At 40.2% G+C, this 14,598-nt stretch overlaps 2 protein-coding genes across 4 annotated transcripts; one reads left to right on the top strand and one right to left on the bottom strand.

Annotated features, from left to right (window-relative positions):
• Positions 1-771: 771 nt before the first annotated feature.
• LOC119488224 (E3 ubiquitin-protein ligase RNF14-like) lies at positions 772-8,696 on the bottom strand. Of its 2 annotated transcripts, none has more exons than XM_037769669.1 (10): positions 8,437-8,696; positions 8,057-8,221; positions 6,204-6,321; positions 5,837-6,035; positions 4,468-4,598; positions 3,536-4,315; positions 2,117-2,195; positions 1,622-1,825; positions 1,099-1,271; positions 772-964 (listed from the first exon to the last, which is right to left on the bottom strand). In XM_037769669.1, the coding sequence occupies exons 4-10, from the start codon at positions 5,988-5,990 to the stop codon at positions 833-835; spliced, it is 1,653 nt and encodes a 550-aa protein (XP_037625597.1). In that variant the 5' UTR covers positions 5,991-6,035; positions 6,204-6,321; positions 8,057-8,221; positions 8,437-8,696; the 3' UTR covers positions 772-832. The 2 variants fall into 2 exon arrangements, with proteins under 2 accessions (XP_037625597.1, XP_037625598.1); XM_037769670.1 differs by having other exon boundaries at positions 5,837-6,032.
• A 149-nt stretch (positions 8,697-8,845) lies between these two features.
• On the top strand, positions 8,846-12,711 carry LOC119488225 (SUN domain-containing protein 1-like). 2 transcript variants are annotated; one of them, XM_037769671.1, is made up of 10 exons: positions 8,846-8,959; positions 9,428-9,448; positions 9,673-9,760; positions 9,933-10,102; positions 10,238-10,335; positions 10,470-10,596; positions 10,712-10,839; positions 10,980-11,150; positions 11,262-11,351; positions 11,536-12,711. In XM_037769671.1, exons 2-10 carry the CDS (start codon positions 9,436-9,438, stop codon positions 11,641-11,643), a joined length of 993 nt encoding a protein of 330 aa, XP_037625599.1. In that variant the 5' UTR covers positions 8,846-8,959; positions 9,428-9,435; the 3' UTR covers positions 11,644-12,711. The 2 variants fall into 2 exon arrangements, with proteins under 2 accessions (XP_037625599.1, XP_037625602.1); XM_037769674.1 differs by having other exon boundaries at positions 8,923-8,959; positions 9,431-9,448.
• Positions 12,712-14,598: the final 1,887 nt, after the last annotated feature.

Genomic DNA, 14,598 nt, shown 5'->3' with positions numbered 1-14,598 from the left:
TGCTTTAGTGAATGCCTGTAAAGCTTCAGTAGAAATCAGTGATATTAACATGTTTAATATTTAGTTAACATTTGTATGTTTTAAGGCATTTTTGTATGAACTGTGACTGAATTACTTTGTTGGCCCGTCTGCAGAAAAACACCATTTATCCTATAATGTTTATAGTGTACACATTCCAGTGGTGGAAAGTAACTAAGTACTTACTCAATCATTTTACAAAAGTACAGTTTTGAGGTACTTGTACTTTACCAACTTTATGTTTCTTTATACTTCTACTTCACTATATTTTGGAAGCCAATATGGTACTTTTTACTCCACTACATTTATCTGACAACATCAGTTACAAAATATAAATTATAAATCGACTAATAAATTATTATGTATTATTATGAATTAAGCCACCCAGCAATATATAAAGTAGTTGACAGTAGCTCCACCTTAACCAGCTGCAACATTATTGATGCTTAAACATTAATGCATCACATATTATAATCCATACAGTATATTATTCTGAAATCAGCTATTCTGCATAATAAGTACTTTTACAATAAGTATTTTTACACTGTGGTATTGCTACTTTTACTTAAGTAAAAGATCTGAGTACTTCTTCCACCATTGACAGATTTGAACCGTGTTGAGATGAGATGATGGCAACATGCTCCACATTATTATTGTTTGTTTGCATTTTTTTCTTAAAGTCAGCATTTATATGCATTGTCAAGTATTTGTTAAAAGTGCACTTGATATTCAAACCAATTTGAACACAGCATACCATGTGCAACATTTGTTTACTCCATTCCCTCCATGGCTGGCAGTAAAGGTAGCTGCAGCACTAGGCTGTGTAGAGAGGGCACGGACTGTCAACGTGGTGGCCTATACGACCCATTGCGAATCTGTCGAGGCAGGCCCAGCAGAACCGCTGTCCACACTGAGAGCACGTCATGTGGTTACATCCTCCGTTCTTCTGCAACACAGAACACAACAAAATGTGCATCAGCAAAGATATAGTGGTCTACACCAGTCAGAACTTTACAGTGCGTCTGTAAACACATGTTTGTCTTTGCTCATGATGCAAATAAGTGGTGAATAACTGATTACCTCTATTCTGCAGAAGCAGTGAGGACAGTGCTTGCTATTTGAGTCCACCCAGTCTGAACTCAGATAATCCTCCACGGTGCGCCGCATTATATAGCGGCCGTATCTGCTCTCCAGGAGGCGCCGCCTCTCCTTGCTGCCACCGGAATAGTCGTCCCACAGTGCCATCAACCCCTCTGAGACACACACAGCATCACAGAACTTCACATACAGCAACATCTTCATCCACACAAACCAGTGGTGGAATGCAACTAAGCGCATTTACTCAAGTACTGTACTTAAGTACAAATATGAGGTACTTGTACTTTACTTGAGTCTTTTCTTTTCATGCCACTTAAAGGTTCGGTGTGTAGGATTTGGCGACATCTAGTGGTGTGGTTGCAGATTGCAACCAACTAAGTACCCCTCCGTTCAAGAAGTTTGCATATAACACATACAAAAAGTTTTGTTACAAATTAAATATACACAAAAATACATATTTAGACACACACACACACATACATACATACTGTATATGCTTGTGTACCTTTAGACTGTGGCAGGTCTGCATTGGCTTCTTGTGCTTCCTGTATCTTCGTGCTCCTCTTTGTCTGACAGTCACTTGTTCCATGGTAGGTCTTCTTACAGAAAACACAGAAGGCAAAGGCACACACCGAGCACAGGGCAGCGTTGCTGGATTTCTCCACGATGACGGCCGTACCGCAGGAACGCCGAGGACAGTACACCACATCTACGAGGAGGGGAGGAAAGAAGAGACATGAGCAGAGACTCCTCCAGGAATTCAGTGTGAAATTAAATTAGTTTTTTATTAACAAGAAGGAGCTAAAATGTCTTTTTTCCTGTCTTGTCACAATAAAATCACATGCTTGAAATGACACAATTCAAAAGCCATATTTGAATACACTCCTATGTAGTGAACAGTGAAAAGAAATTCTTCAGAGAAATTGCTATATTCTTATGTCTGGTCATTCTGACGTATAAAGGCTTTGGATAGTTTAACAAGAATATGAGGGAAACACACCACCCATGCTGTCCAGAGTTAACTGTAGCAGGAGACGATCATAGCGGCTGAACAGCTCCTCCCCGACCAGACGCCTCACCTACCAAACAGGGCAGAAAGACAAGTCTGTTAATCTAAATCAAAACGCAAATGATTCCATTTTGATAATAAATAGTAGTGTGTTTAGTTGAGCAATACTAATATATTGGTTGATATTAGCTTATTGCAGATATATTGGTCTTGGTGTATATCTGCATATGTGCAGAAGTAACAAGAAATTACATGTCAGAAATGCCAAAGGTGTGGATGCAGAGATATAAGAAAAGTATTGCTATTACATAGTCTGTCCACCAGAGTTCACATCCACATCTCCAGTGGCGGAACGTAATTCAAGTACTGTACTTAGGTACAATTTTGTGGTACTTTAGCGTTCTGTTTTATGCTACCTTATACTTTTACTAGAGGAAAATTATTTTTTAACTCTACATTTCACTACACTCATGACATTTATATGAGCAGCTAGAGTTAACTAGTTACATACAGATTTTAAATAATTATACGAAACATATCATCTTACAAAAATATGATGCATTATTTGTTCTAGATGAAAATGTCCAACACTTTATAAAAAGTAGCTAAAATGCGCTCCAGTTCAAACACCTGCAGCATTAAAAGACTACTTATATGTTAATGCATCAGTAAGAATATAACGTAATAATATAAACTCCATTTTGCATATTGAGCACTTTTACTTTTGATGCTTTAAGTACTTTTAAGTAACACTTCTGTACTCTTAAGTCAAATTTTGAAAGTAGGACTTTTACTTGAAATGCATTTTCAAATTGTAGTATTGCTACTTTTACTTAAAGGAATACTTCTCCCTCAAAATGATCATTTGTGTATCAATTATTCACCCCGTCTTACCTTGAATTCTTGAAGAAAACTTAGTTTTTTTTGCACGACTCCGTGGTGAACGGTCATGATGAATTTAAGTAAAAGGGGGCAGCGTTTAACAACGGCAAAACTATTGTATATCAAAACATCCGTTTACAATCTTGCACACAACTTGTGCAGGATAATCCAATACTGATTTATCCAGTCGTATGTTCAGTACTTCCCAAACAGAAGCATCTTTGCTAAAACACTTTTGGACTAAACTATTTAAAACACTTCATAAATGACAACATTAACAGTCTCACGCTACGAGTCCATGCAAGTCCAAAGTGTTTACTTCAATTCATCAAGACTTCAAAAATTCAATGTAACACGGGCGGCTGAGTAACTGATATACAAATGGTCGTTTTGTGGGTGAAATATTCCTTTAGGTAAAAGATCTAAGTACTTCTTTCAGCACAGTTCGAGCATAGGCTTTAGCATCCTAAAGCCTCAAAACTGTAGTGTGGTTGGCAGAGAGAACAGACAGACGGGTCAGGACTGTACCTGTGCAGGTGTAGGGGTGGCAGGGCAGTCTGGCTCAGGACAGGTGACGCCCTTGACATTCCCGTCTGTTATCTGGACTTTGCAGAACTCGGCGAGACAGGCCCGGCAGAAGATGTGGCCACACTCGGGCAACTTCACACTGTCCGAACCGAGCCAGCCCACAAAACACACGCCACAGTCGAACACCGTGGTGGCAAACGCTCTCTGTTTCTGAGCCTCGTTATAGATCAAGAGCTGTGACAGGAGGGTTTGTGACGGAGTCAGGGAGAGACCTGAGAGCGTTTGGTCTTCATTCTGAGGGGATTCTCTGGGGTGGACCGGCTGAGAAGCAGCTCCTTGTTCGCTTAGATCCAGTGGGTCTGAGGAGCTAGAAGGAGGTAATAATGAGGCTGAAACATCCCCTTCATTTAAGAAGACTGCTCCCTGAGAGTCTGTGCTGCTCCAGTCTGACGTTGAAGGACCTTGGCCATCAGCAGGAATCACTATCGGATGCCCAACCTCCAATGATGGTGCAGAGACGTCCGGTTTACATGGATCTGAGACATCACAGCTTTGGTTATCTGTGGACTTTGGAGTGTGTTGATTATTCTTTGGTGCAGCATTTAATGAGTCCTGCCTGTCGTAATGGGTGCTGTGTTCATCAGATGGGAGCTCCAGCAGAGAATGGATGTCCAGGAACCCGAGGGCATCTTCTTTAAGAAACTGTACCCAGGAGAAGAGCACCACAGCACCCCCGGTGGCCTGATAGAGATCGGTGAGCTGAGCACCCAGCGCAGAGAGCTGTGGGAGGTGAAGACAAATAGACTGATGTAATCTTTATTGACCCTCTGCAATCTGCATTCATCCCTCCCTCTTTTTCTCTGTGACCCTGTCAGGTTGTAAATGTGAACAATATGTTTTAATTGACTCACATGGCTTCTACTGATTATTACCTGTGTGTGTGTGAGCCAGCTGCAGGTGAGGGTGAAGGAGGGAGGGGAGGAGGATGGGTAGTCCTCAGGGAGCTCAAAAGTCAGAAGCAGAGGTGGAAGGAATGATATCTCATACTGCCTCAGCGTTTCACCTCAGGGGGGGAAAGAAAACAATAAGACAACATGACCAAAGTACATTACACATGTTAAATACTCAATACTTAACGAAACATTCCTGGTTTCCACATTATTTCTCATGCTTTTACACAGCCTGGTGTGGACACTGAACTTATCCAGACATTACACTTTATTTCAGTATTGACTGTTAACGTTTTCCTTGTTTGGACATTCGTAAAATGTTTTTGAAAATTATTTATTTATTATTTAGTTTGATTTCTTCAAATTATTATTATAATTTGTAATAAAATTGTTCCAAAATGATTTTGTTTATAGAAAGGACCATATAATCCCTTACCAAAAATAAGTGCTACTAGTATACTTCGTTTCAACTTAAAATAAGAGTGCATACTTTCAGTTTACTTTTTATTTACTTATCAGAGATACTTAACTACTACTTAACAAAAGTATACATAAGTTTACTTGGCTCATATTGACAAGTATACAGAAAAGTGTAAGTAAACTTGGCTTATACTGACACGTATACAGAAAAGTCTAAGTATACTTGGCTTTTAGGCCCACTTGTACTTAATCTTTTGATCGAGATATACTTAAGAAAAGTATAATTAACTAATTATTACTTAATTCAGTATTCTTGCCTTATAGGCAAGGCAAGGCAGCTTTATTTTCTATAGCACATTTCAGCAACAGGGCAATTCAAAGTGCTTTACATAAACATTTAAGAACATTGTGACAAAGTGCAAAAGAACATTGAGACATAATTAAAACAGTTATAAAAAAATTAAAGATTATAAAATAAAAACAAGCTAAAAATAAAAGCTAGGATAGAAGCTAAAATAGAATATAACACACAAGAGTAAAAGCTCTAGTGCAGTATAAGATCATTATCTGGTTTAATAAAAGGCAGCAGCAAACAGGAAAGTTTTAAGCTTTGATTTAAAAGAACTCAGAGTTGGATCTGATCCTGCAGGTTTCTGGGAGCTTGTTCCAAATATATGGTGCATAAAACTTGAAAACTGCTTCTGCATGTTTATAGGCCTACAGAAAGGTATACTTGGCTTGTAGTTGTGCTTACTTTTTGATAGAGTAGCCTATTATTAAAGTGTGTACAGTATGACTCATTTAGTTTCCTATGCAAAGCAAATTGAGGGACATATTTTGTACAGTAGTAAACATGCAGTTATAATCTCTACACCCTTCTGTTCATGTCAATAACAACACATATAGTGTTTCTCTAGTTTAGCTTATTTACCTTCTTTGAGAACTACAGTGAAGTCTGCAGGCAGCTCGACGGATACTCGGATTTCTCCGGCAGACTTCGTCTCATCCCGGACGAACTCCTCCGAACCAAAGATACTGTGGAAGGCGAGCAGCTCGTCTTCCTGCTCCTCCATGTCCGCATTCATCGCTTCAGTTAACTTCACTTCCTACTCGCACTGTTTCACAGGCTGCTTGATAAAGAAACAAAGAAATGAATCAGTAAGTTTCCTGCAGGAGTTTTTAGGAAGTAGACGTCTGAAATTGCAGTTGTTTCTGCAGCTTTGTCTCCTCAAACAGTACTTGATAGTCTTTAGTGTAACATTAAATCTGCTTGTTTAATCCTCTGACAGTGTGTTTACCAGCCTGCTCTCCTGCTCCAGGGTTGCCCGGCCCTCTGTTGACTCATCATCTGTGTTGTATGATGCAAGGCGCAGGATGACAGCAGCAACCTCACCCTACACTGCTGCTGTCATGACTCTGCAGCAGAGGACAACATTAGGTCATTTACGGTAATCATGTCACACAAACACACCTTTCTTTACACAAATAACCAATATAGCCTACTACTGTATTATGATGTTGTTACAAAGAGACATTCAATCAAAAATAAAACATTTTTAAAAAAGTGGATCAAAAATGATCCACTGTAGATTTGAAGAAAATTTAAATGTCTTTATTTTACATGGAAATTTCCAGTTACAGGTGGAGCATATAATCATTATATATCAGCTTCCACTTTTGCAACAACCTCCCTGTGTGTGTGTGTGTGTGTGGCCTATTAAAAATGAATAAAATCAACCGGGATTTAGACAATTATTTTTATATTATAATATATTAACATACAAAACATAGTTATGCTCTCCTTAAAGCTATGAGACTCCATGTCAAACAGACATGTTTCCTTGAAAACACGGTTCATTCAAACTAAACTGAAACAAAATTAAATTAAAGCTGCAAGCAGCGATGAACGGGCCCTCGCCCCTACTTGCGCGTCGGGGATGCTGGCGGGACGGCGACCGACGCGGCCAGGCACCGTGAAGCCGAAACTCTGACGAGCGCCACGACGCCTGCTGCAAGGCTCTACGACAAGCGGTTCACGAGTTAGAAGGGGGGCGTGGCTAATGTGTAGGGGGCGGGCATAACTTTCACCAATGAAACAGGCACTCTCTGCTGAGCGATATGACACCTCCCACAAGACTCTACGACAAACGGATCATGAGTTATGAAAGGGGGCGGGGCTAACGTCTTGGGGCGGGGCTATGAGTATAATTTTTCATATACATGTCATCAGTACTGGACCACCATCATACCTGAGAGATTTGGGGCAGATCGGACTATGTACAGTTGAGTTACAATAACTGCCTGTTTCATGGCGAATGGCTCAAAATGGCCGCCACGCTACGGTCCGGTCGTTAAGTGAACACTCATCATTTTAATAACTTTTCATCTTCAAGGTCTTAAGATGGTCCTGACCAAATTTCAAGTCGATCAGATCAAATCTGTAGGAGGAGTTCGTTAAAGTACGCGGCCTATAAAACGCTAAAAATGACATGAAATCCAATATGGCCGACTTCTGGGTGGGCGGAGCTAATGAAATCCAATGAGGAATATGTTTCAAATGATGAGTGGGATATGCATACCAAATTTCATGAATATCGGATCAACTTTAGATTTCGACGCGTTAGGGGGCGCTATAGAGCCCGCTGGCGACGCCCGTTCCCAATCACTACAGAACATTGCAATTTTCGCCACTCCCGACGCATGTTCCAATTTTGGTGAGTTTTGGGGATGGCTAAGGTCGTCAAAAACGCGTTCTTGCAGCAGAAAAATAATAATACCGACAAAAACAATAGGTTCCTTGCACTTCGTGCCAGGACACCGTTGGGTCCTGGCACTTTCGTGCTCGGGCCCTAATTAACCAAATTCACAAACTCAGGTTTTGGTCAGAATAAACCCTTCATTCACAGCATCAAAAGATAGATATTCAGTTTGTTCAGTTAAATTCAGTTTTTTCCCCCAGGAGTGAGTCCTCTTCTCTAACAAATCGATAGAAGATCTCTGAACAAGTAAACGTCTTTGACGCTGCAGTTTTTATAGCATGACGAACTTGAGTTTTGCACTAATGTTTCCCGCCAGTGTGGCTGATCACGTGGGGTGTCTCCTTTAGTAACAGTGTTAATGTACGTTGTTTTGATTTCACATGTAAACTCACTGTCATTGGGCAGATGAACCAATGTGTAACCTGTTGCTAGGGGTCAGGGGGGCCCCAGCAACCAACCTGACGAATCTGATGACACTTCTCCAATTAAAGAACTTTGATTGGCTCTTTGTTTTGTGGCCTTCACTTAAATACCGTCTCCTCCTGCCTCTCTTACTTCTGTTTGAGGTGAGTCTCATGTTAACTGTGTATCTAGCTAGCTGTACAATTCAGCCTCACAGATTATCATGTTAAGGTTGAACTTTATTAAAACATGTAAATTTCCTGTTACTGTTGCTGTGAATATAAATATCTAGGCTAGAACAGTATGTAATAAAGCCATAAGTTCTTCTCAATGTATATAACGTTACTGCTGTGGTCTAACAAAGTCTTACTATTCCTCTTCTTGCGGTTTTTGCCGCGCTACTCCTCCCGCAAAGCGTGATTTCTTTGCTCCATAGGAATGAGTGAAGAGAGCTCAAAAACACTCGTCTTTAGGGCCATACAGAGTCGCCATACTTTAACGTAGAAAAATGATTCAAAGTTTAAACGGGTCACGAGACTTGGGACTTTATTGGGCCTATCATAACCTCACTATGGTCCTCAGAACCCCCCCAGCACCAGGCACACTGGTCAAAATTTCTTGTGAAATTTTCTAGTTATTATTATTATTCATCATAGTGAGAGTGATGGTTGCCTAGCTACCGGGGCGCGTTCTATGTTCTACGTTTAGGATGTCATTCTAGAATTCTCTGACGTTTTAGGATGTCATTCTAGAATTCTCTGACGTATCACAGCCGCTGTGGAATTCAGTGAGATTAGGACTGCCTGATTCTTCACTTGTTCTCTCACAGCAAGCTATCTGGAGACGCTCAGTAAATCATTGTTTCTCTCACAGATCTGTGAAACACACACTCAGTAAGTAGAGTAGCAATACCTCTATGGTTTCTGTCAGAACATATTAGTATGTAACGTGATTAATCCTACCTTTGAAAGATTAATATTCAGACTGTGTGAGAGAGTGTTTCTAATAATTTTGTCCAATGCAGTTTGACAAAATATTAGAAACACCTTTCAAGAATTCCCTTTTGTACATTTCCTAATATAACTGCAAAGTTTCTAATTGTGCAAAAAAACAAAACAATATTTTCAACTTGATGTTAGGTCAAATAGTTTTGTTTAATGACTTTCATGCACAGGTGGGTAGTTCCTATAAGCCTGTATTCAACTGGGTTAGGCAGTAATGGTGCACTGATTGAATTTATACTTATTCAAAAACTGACATTGAGAGAAGTAATAAAAGAGGATAAATATAATTATTTATATCATAAATATTAAAGAAAAAGTTACTTGTGTTGAAAATAAAATCAGTCTATATTCACATAGAAGAGAAGATGGTTAAAAGGCTCATCCAACACAAACTACAACCTCAAAAATGGCTCTAGTTGAATCCACACATCTCTGACGCAGTGTTTTTTTTGGCTCCTGTGTGTCTGACACCTAAAAACACAAAACTCTTGACATGCACTGAGTTGCTTCTAATAGTAGAAGTATTGTAGTTAGAAAAGTCAAAGTGTATGACATAACTTGTGTCAGTGAGTGACTGACCACCTCTCTTGTTTGGTTTACAGTCATGTTACGTAGAAGCTCTAGACTGGACGTCGCAGGATACTACAACCTTCAAGGAGAACCAGTCAATTCCTACAAGGAGACTTACAGGTAAGCTGAAGTTTGTGTGTGTGTGTTTGTGTTTGTGTGCCACAGTCATGCTTGTATATGTTCTGTAGCCTACACAGGCTATGTACAGTATGTGTTTAACAGTCATAACTTCTTCATTATACATCTTCAAAGCTCTCACTCTTTTCTCATTTTCATTATAAAATACATTCAGAAGACCTAAGAAGTTTGCTCCAGACAGCCAAAGAGACACCACCAAGAAAACCGTTAGGTCTGTACCTGAGGCCAAAGAGGCCAGCGGGGCCAACGAGGCCAGCGGGGCCACCAGGGCCAGCTGGAACATCGTTATTCGCTGGCTGTTCTACATGCTGCCCGTGTGTCTTGGTAAGCGATCTCTCCTTCTACAAACAGTCATATCTTGTTCATCAGCCTGTGCGTTTTATACTGTAGAGTGTCTGTCTTTTGAATAAAACATCACTGACCAGTTTCTCCAATACTTTGTTTCTCTTAATCCATCAGGAATTGTAAACTTCTCCCCGGCTCTCTACATGAACAGCACCTCTCTGGACTCAGGACCCTTACCGTTACCTGTCCCACCAACCAAGCTGGATACGACCGTATGACCCTTAAAAGCAGCTTGGCTTTCTCTTTTCTTCTTTTTATTCTTAATGTGCACCTATAAAACACAATCACAGCCCAAATATGTTCTCACCTGTACACATGTTGAAACACACAATGATGTCACTTACAGGTCTTGAGCAGAACTGAAGGGCTGGAGCAGCAGGTGAGAATGCTGCAGGATGAGCTGCTGAAGTTAAGGAGGATCAACGAGCTGCCACCATGGCACTCTATGCCCAACGTTGCTCTGGAGTCGCAAGGTGAGACATCTAAATCCCCCTCATCATTTTCATCTGTCAGATTGTAATTCGAACATGTTATTTTTAGTTTTGAGATCCTTTTCTCACTTTCTTTGTGTGTATTTTTTGTGTGCAGGGGCCCGTGTTTTAGCTCAATTATCCTCAAAAACATACCAAAGCACAAAACCATCTCTTTTCATTCGTTTCTGGAAATTCCTGATACCTTCTTGGAGACCAGCTGCAGACCCAAGTATCGTGACTCAGGTAGGAACTAGGAACTACACACACAAAACACATGGCTATGCGGTTTGGTAATATCATCTAATGGTTTGGATTGTTTTACTGTCTATTTTGTTATACCTCATACCATCTAAACTCTTTTTTTATACTCTTTCATTCTTCAGGGAGGACCAATCATGGTCGGACGCTGCTGGCCATTTCATGGTGAGCGTGGACATTTAGTCATAGCCCTGTCCCAGAAAGTGACCATCAGCCATGTGACACTGGGTCACATTTCAAAGACCGTGTCGCCAACTGGCAACATCTCGAGCGCCCCAAAAATGTTTGCTGTCTATGTAAGTCAGAAATTTAAAATTGTTACACTGCAGACGTCCTGTGTATTTCAATGTCACATACACGGAGAACAACAAGGTGTTCAACTGGATCTCTATCTTTCTCTCTTGCAGGGCATGAAGACTAAAGAGGATGAAGGTACCCTACTAGGAAACTTTCTTTATGATCAGAACGGCGAGTCAGTGCAGGATTTCAAACTGTCTGTGAGTATTACATCATGCAATGAAACACATGCACATGCATTTTTTAAATTTCACCCACAAGCTAATATATCATAATAATTACAGTTCGTCTGTCCTCATTGTAGGTTACTCATTACATCCCTTATTTCCCATCCTCTCAGTTTGTGCTCAACTAACTCTGTCGGTTCATTTCTCTATCTCTCAGGATCAGGAAGAAGGTGTCTTCAGCCATGTGAAGCTGAAAGTCGAGAGCAACTGGGGAAATCCTGACTACACTTGCGTGTACAATTTCAGGGTCCTTGGGATCATATAGAAGATGGTGTTTGCTCCTATATGGGACCGTATAGAAGATGGTGTTTGCTCCTATATAGGACCATGTTGGAACAAACACCGTCTTCTTGGCTTGGTGCAAAGGCAGGTGAGAATGTATTTGTTCCAACAACCAACCATCTGTGAATAGATAGGCTTAATTTAACTTTGTGTTGTGGAATTTGCAGTCATAAAAATATTAGCAAATGGCTGGCTGGAACACCTGTGCTGGTGTAGACAAAGGGTGGGTGGGTGGGTGCTGGGGAGAGGTGTGGTGTACCGTGAGCGTTCACCATACTTTTTCCCAGCGAACCTCCTCCCTGCCAGGTGAAGGAACCTGCTGGGGAGAAGTGTGGTGTACCATGAGTGTTCAACATACTTCCTCCCAGAGAACCTCCTCCCTGCCAGGTGAACGAACCTGCTGGGGAGAAGTGTGGTGTACCGTGAGTGTTCACCATACGAACCTGCTGGGGAGAGGTGTGGTGTACCGTGAGCATTCACCATACTTCCTCCCAGCGAACCTCCTCCCTGGCAGGTGAAAGGACACTGCTTGAGGCTCCATGTCGATCAGAAGAGATACATGGATGTCTACAATGCAGTGTGAGAGGGAATTAGCTATTTGCTGGTATTTTCTGCCACTCCAAATTCCACAATTCCTACTTATTCACAGATGGTTTGAGGGCTGCACGGTGGCACAGTGATCAGTACTGTAGCCGCACAGAGGAAGGACTGGTGATCGGTCCTGGCTCTGCCTCTCTGTCTGTGTAGAGTTTGCATATTCTCTCCGTGCATGCATGGGTTTTCCCCGGGTACACCGGTTTCCTCCCGTACACAAATAATAATAATAATAATTGTACAATAAAGATCATGAAAATTATTTCTGCTTGTTTTATCATCTATTTGAAGTGCAGTGAACTTGATATAAGTAAAAAATAACATACAAATATCATTCTTCCATCTTACAAAATCACATTATTGATCATGTAACAACTCCAACATATAATTTTACATTTACCAAACAACATAAAGGCCAGATTCAGGTGATATGAAATAGAATTGATTCCATAAAATGCATAAATGTCTCTTGGTTTTAAGTGAGAAATAGATTGCTGTATTCATTGATGGTTTTCATTAAGAATGTTATAACAACAAAGACTCCATTTATTTTTTACAAAAAACTATCCTTTAGTACAGATACACACAATTATTCCACAAGGCATGCTGCTGCAGGTTGTTTTACTTTACCAAGATCCAAAACCAAATCAGGTCAAAGTACAGCATTATACAGAGCAATACAAGAATGGAATTCACTCCCAAATCATATTACACAACAAAATACTATATATGGTTTTAAAAAAAAACACTAAAAGAGCATTACTTAAGAAGAAACTTTAGTAATTAATAAGTATTCTTGGGTGTGTAAGGGTATTATCCATGTTAAATTATGATATTTATCTGTTAGATCATGATAGATTCAGTCGGAGCCGCTCTATCCCCCTTCTTATAACCTCACTATGGTCCTCAGACCCCCCCAGCACCAGGCACACTGGTCAAAATTTCTTGCGAAATTTTCTAGTTATTATTATTATTCATCATAGTGAGAGTGATGGTTGCCTAGCTACCAGGGCGCGTTCTATGTTCATGAGCCTTGGGACTTTATTTGTCCAAATAGACATTTTTTGATAGCTGGCACGGTTTTCACGAAATCGCAGTTTACATTTTGTGAAATTTTCAGACCGTTTCAGATTTTATAATGGGTGTATTGCGTGGGTCGTTAAGGGCTAGAGCACGTGACATCTTCGCTAGAGTGCGGGAAAGCGTTGAAATCTTTTGAAAATTCTCAGAACAAATTGCTCTGTAGCCCACAATTGTCACTCTTCATAGATAATTTGTTCATCAAATTGTAGGAAATTTTGTGCCGGTCGCAGTCATGTAGCCATGGAATCAGTCGGACTTACATATTTTGCGATAAATGCCTGAAAGTGAGAGCAACTCCAGGATACGCTCCATAGGGGCCAATATTAAATTTCACAGAATTTTTTGGATTTTTTATGTCTTTTCTCCAATCATCGTCTATATTTTAATATTTATCCTTTGAGAAAGGAAATATCAATGTGCCATCACATTTTGTCATAATAGTTATTATTCCTTAAGGAAAATATTTTTGCACAAGAAATGGTTGGATGATTTTTAATTGTGTGTAATCGATTTCTAATCCATGTGAGTTTTTTGAGTCTGTGTGATCTTACATTTTAGTTTTTATACATTTTAATTTAAATTTTTTTTTTTTATTGTTTAACAGATTGTTTTTCTTCCTATTGTTATTCACAAGTCTTCTGAATCTCATGGCAGACTGCGAGCAATATTTCATTTGAGGGAACATTTCCGCGTACCGGCCCAGACCGAAATCAGTGTACATATCTGTGCTGAGTCACGACTGAATGGAAAAAATGCTACCCAACACCACGGTACTTCAGCTGTCATGAAAATCAATCTGTAAATGACCATGTAAACTTTGACTGCATACAAGAAAGGTTTGACCGCGTCATCCCGCTAGCACCACGGAGCAGTTGGACTACTGCTTTGCTGACAAATCCCCGGCATCCGACCTCCACAGGATAAACCTTTGCTTTCCAGCCAGCCTCTTGGCGTTCCGCCGCCAGCTCTGAGTACTTTAGATGTTTCCTTTCGTGGGCTGCTGTTATGCCCTCTTCTATAACAGTATATTGAAAACCAGTCCTTCATTTGTTATTTATTCTACTGTACCAACTCTTGTTAACAAGCTTTTTATCATTCTTTGTGGCTTCAGGCCTCTCAATAATTTTCCAGCAGTTATTTTTGTAAAGACGTGATTGTAAAATAGTCTTTCTGGGTCCCATTTATCACGACCTGTAGTTCAAACATCAAAGTCACTGCACATCCATCCAAATACTGAATGTTGGGAGCTAGTCCCACTGAT

Source organism: Sebastes umbrosus, chromosome 5, assembly GCF_015220745.1.
Source record: "Sebastes umbrosus isolate fSebUmb1 chromosome 5, fSebUmb1.pri, whole genome shotgun sequence".
NCBI lineage: Eukaryota > Metazoa > Chordata > Actinopteri > Perciformes > Sebastidae > Sebastes > Sebastes umbrosus.
The sequence above is the reverse complement of the archived record's forward strand: the minus strand, read 5'-3'. Positions and strand labels throughout refer to the sequence as shown.

What these genes read in the sequence shown, in the direction of transcription:
- LOC119488224 (XM_037769669.1), bottom strand. Translation starts at nt 5,990, where the DNA reads ATGAATGCGGACATGGAGGAGCAGGAAGACGAGCTGCTCGCCTTCCAC. An exon ending in AACTCTGGACAGCATGGGTG is followed by an intron (nt 1,826 to 2,116) that starts GTGTGTTTCCCT and finishes CCCTCCTCGTAG; the next exon opens with ATGTGGTGTACTGTCCTCGG. An exon ending in AGACCTGCCACAGTCTAAAG is followed by an intron (nt 1,272 to 1,621) that starts GTACACAAGCAT and finishes TGTGTGTCTCAG; the next exon opens with AGGGGTTGATGGCACTGTGG.
- LOC119488225 (XM_037769671.1), top strand. An exon ending in CAAAAATGTTTGCTGTCTAT is followed by an intron (nt 11,151 to 11,261) that starts GTAAGTCAGAAA and finishes TCTCTCTTGCAG; the next exon opens with GGCATGAAGACTAAAGAGGA. An exon ending in TGCAGGATTTCAAACTGTCT is followed by an intron (nt 11,352 to 11,535) that starts GTGAGTATTACA and finishes TCTATCTCTCAG; the next exon opens with GATCAGGAAGAAGGTGTCTT.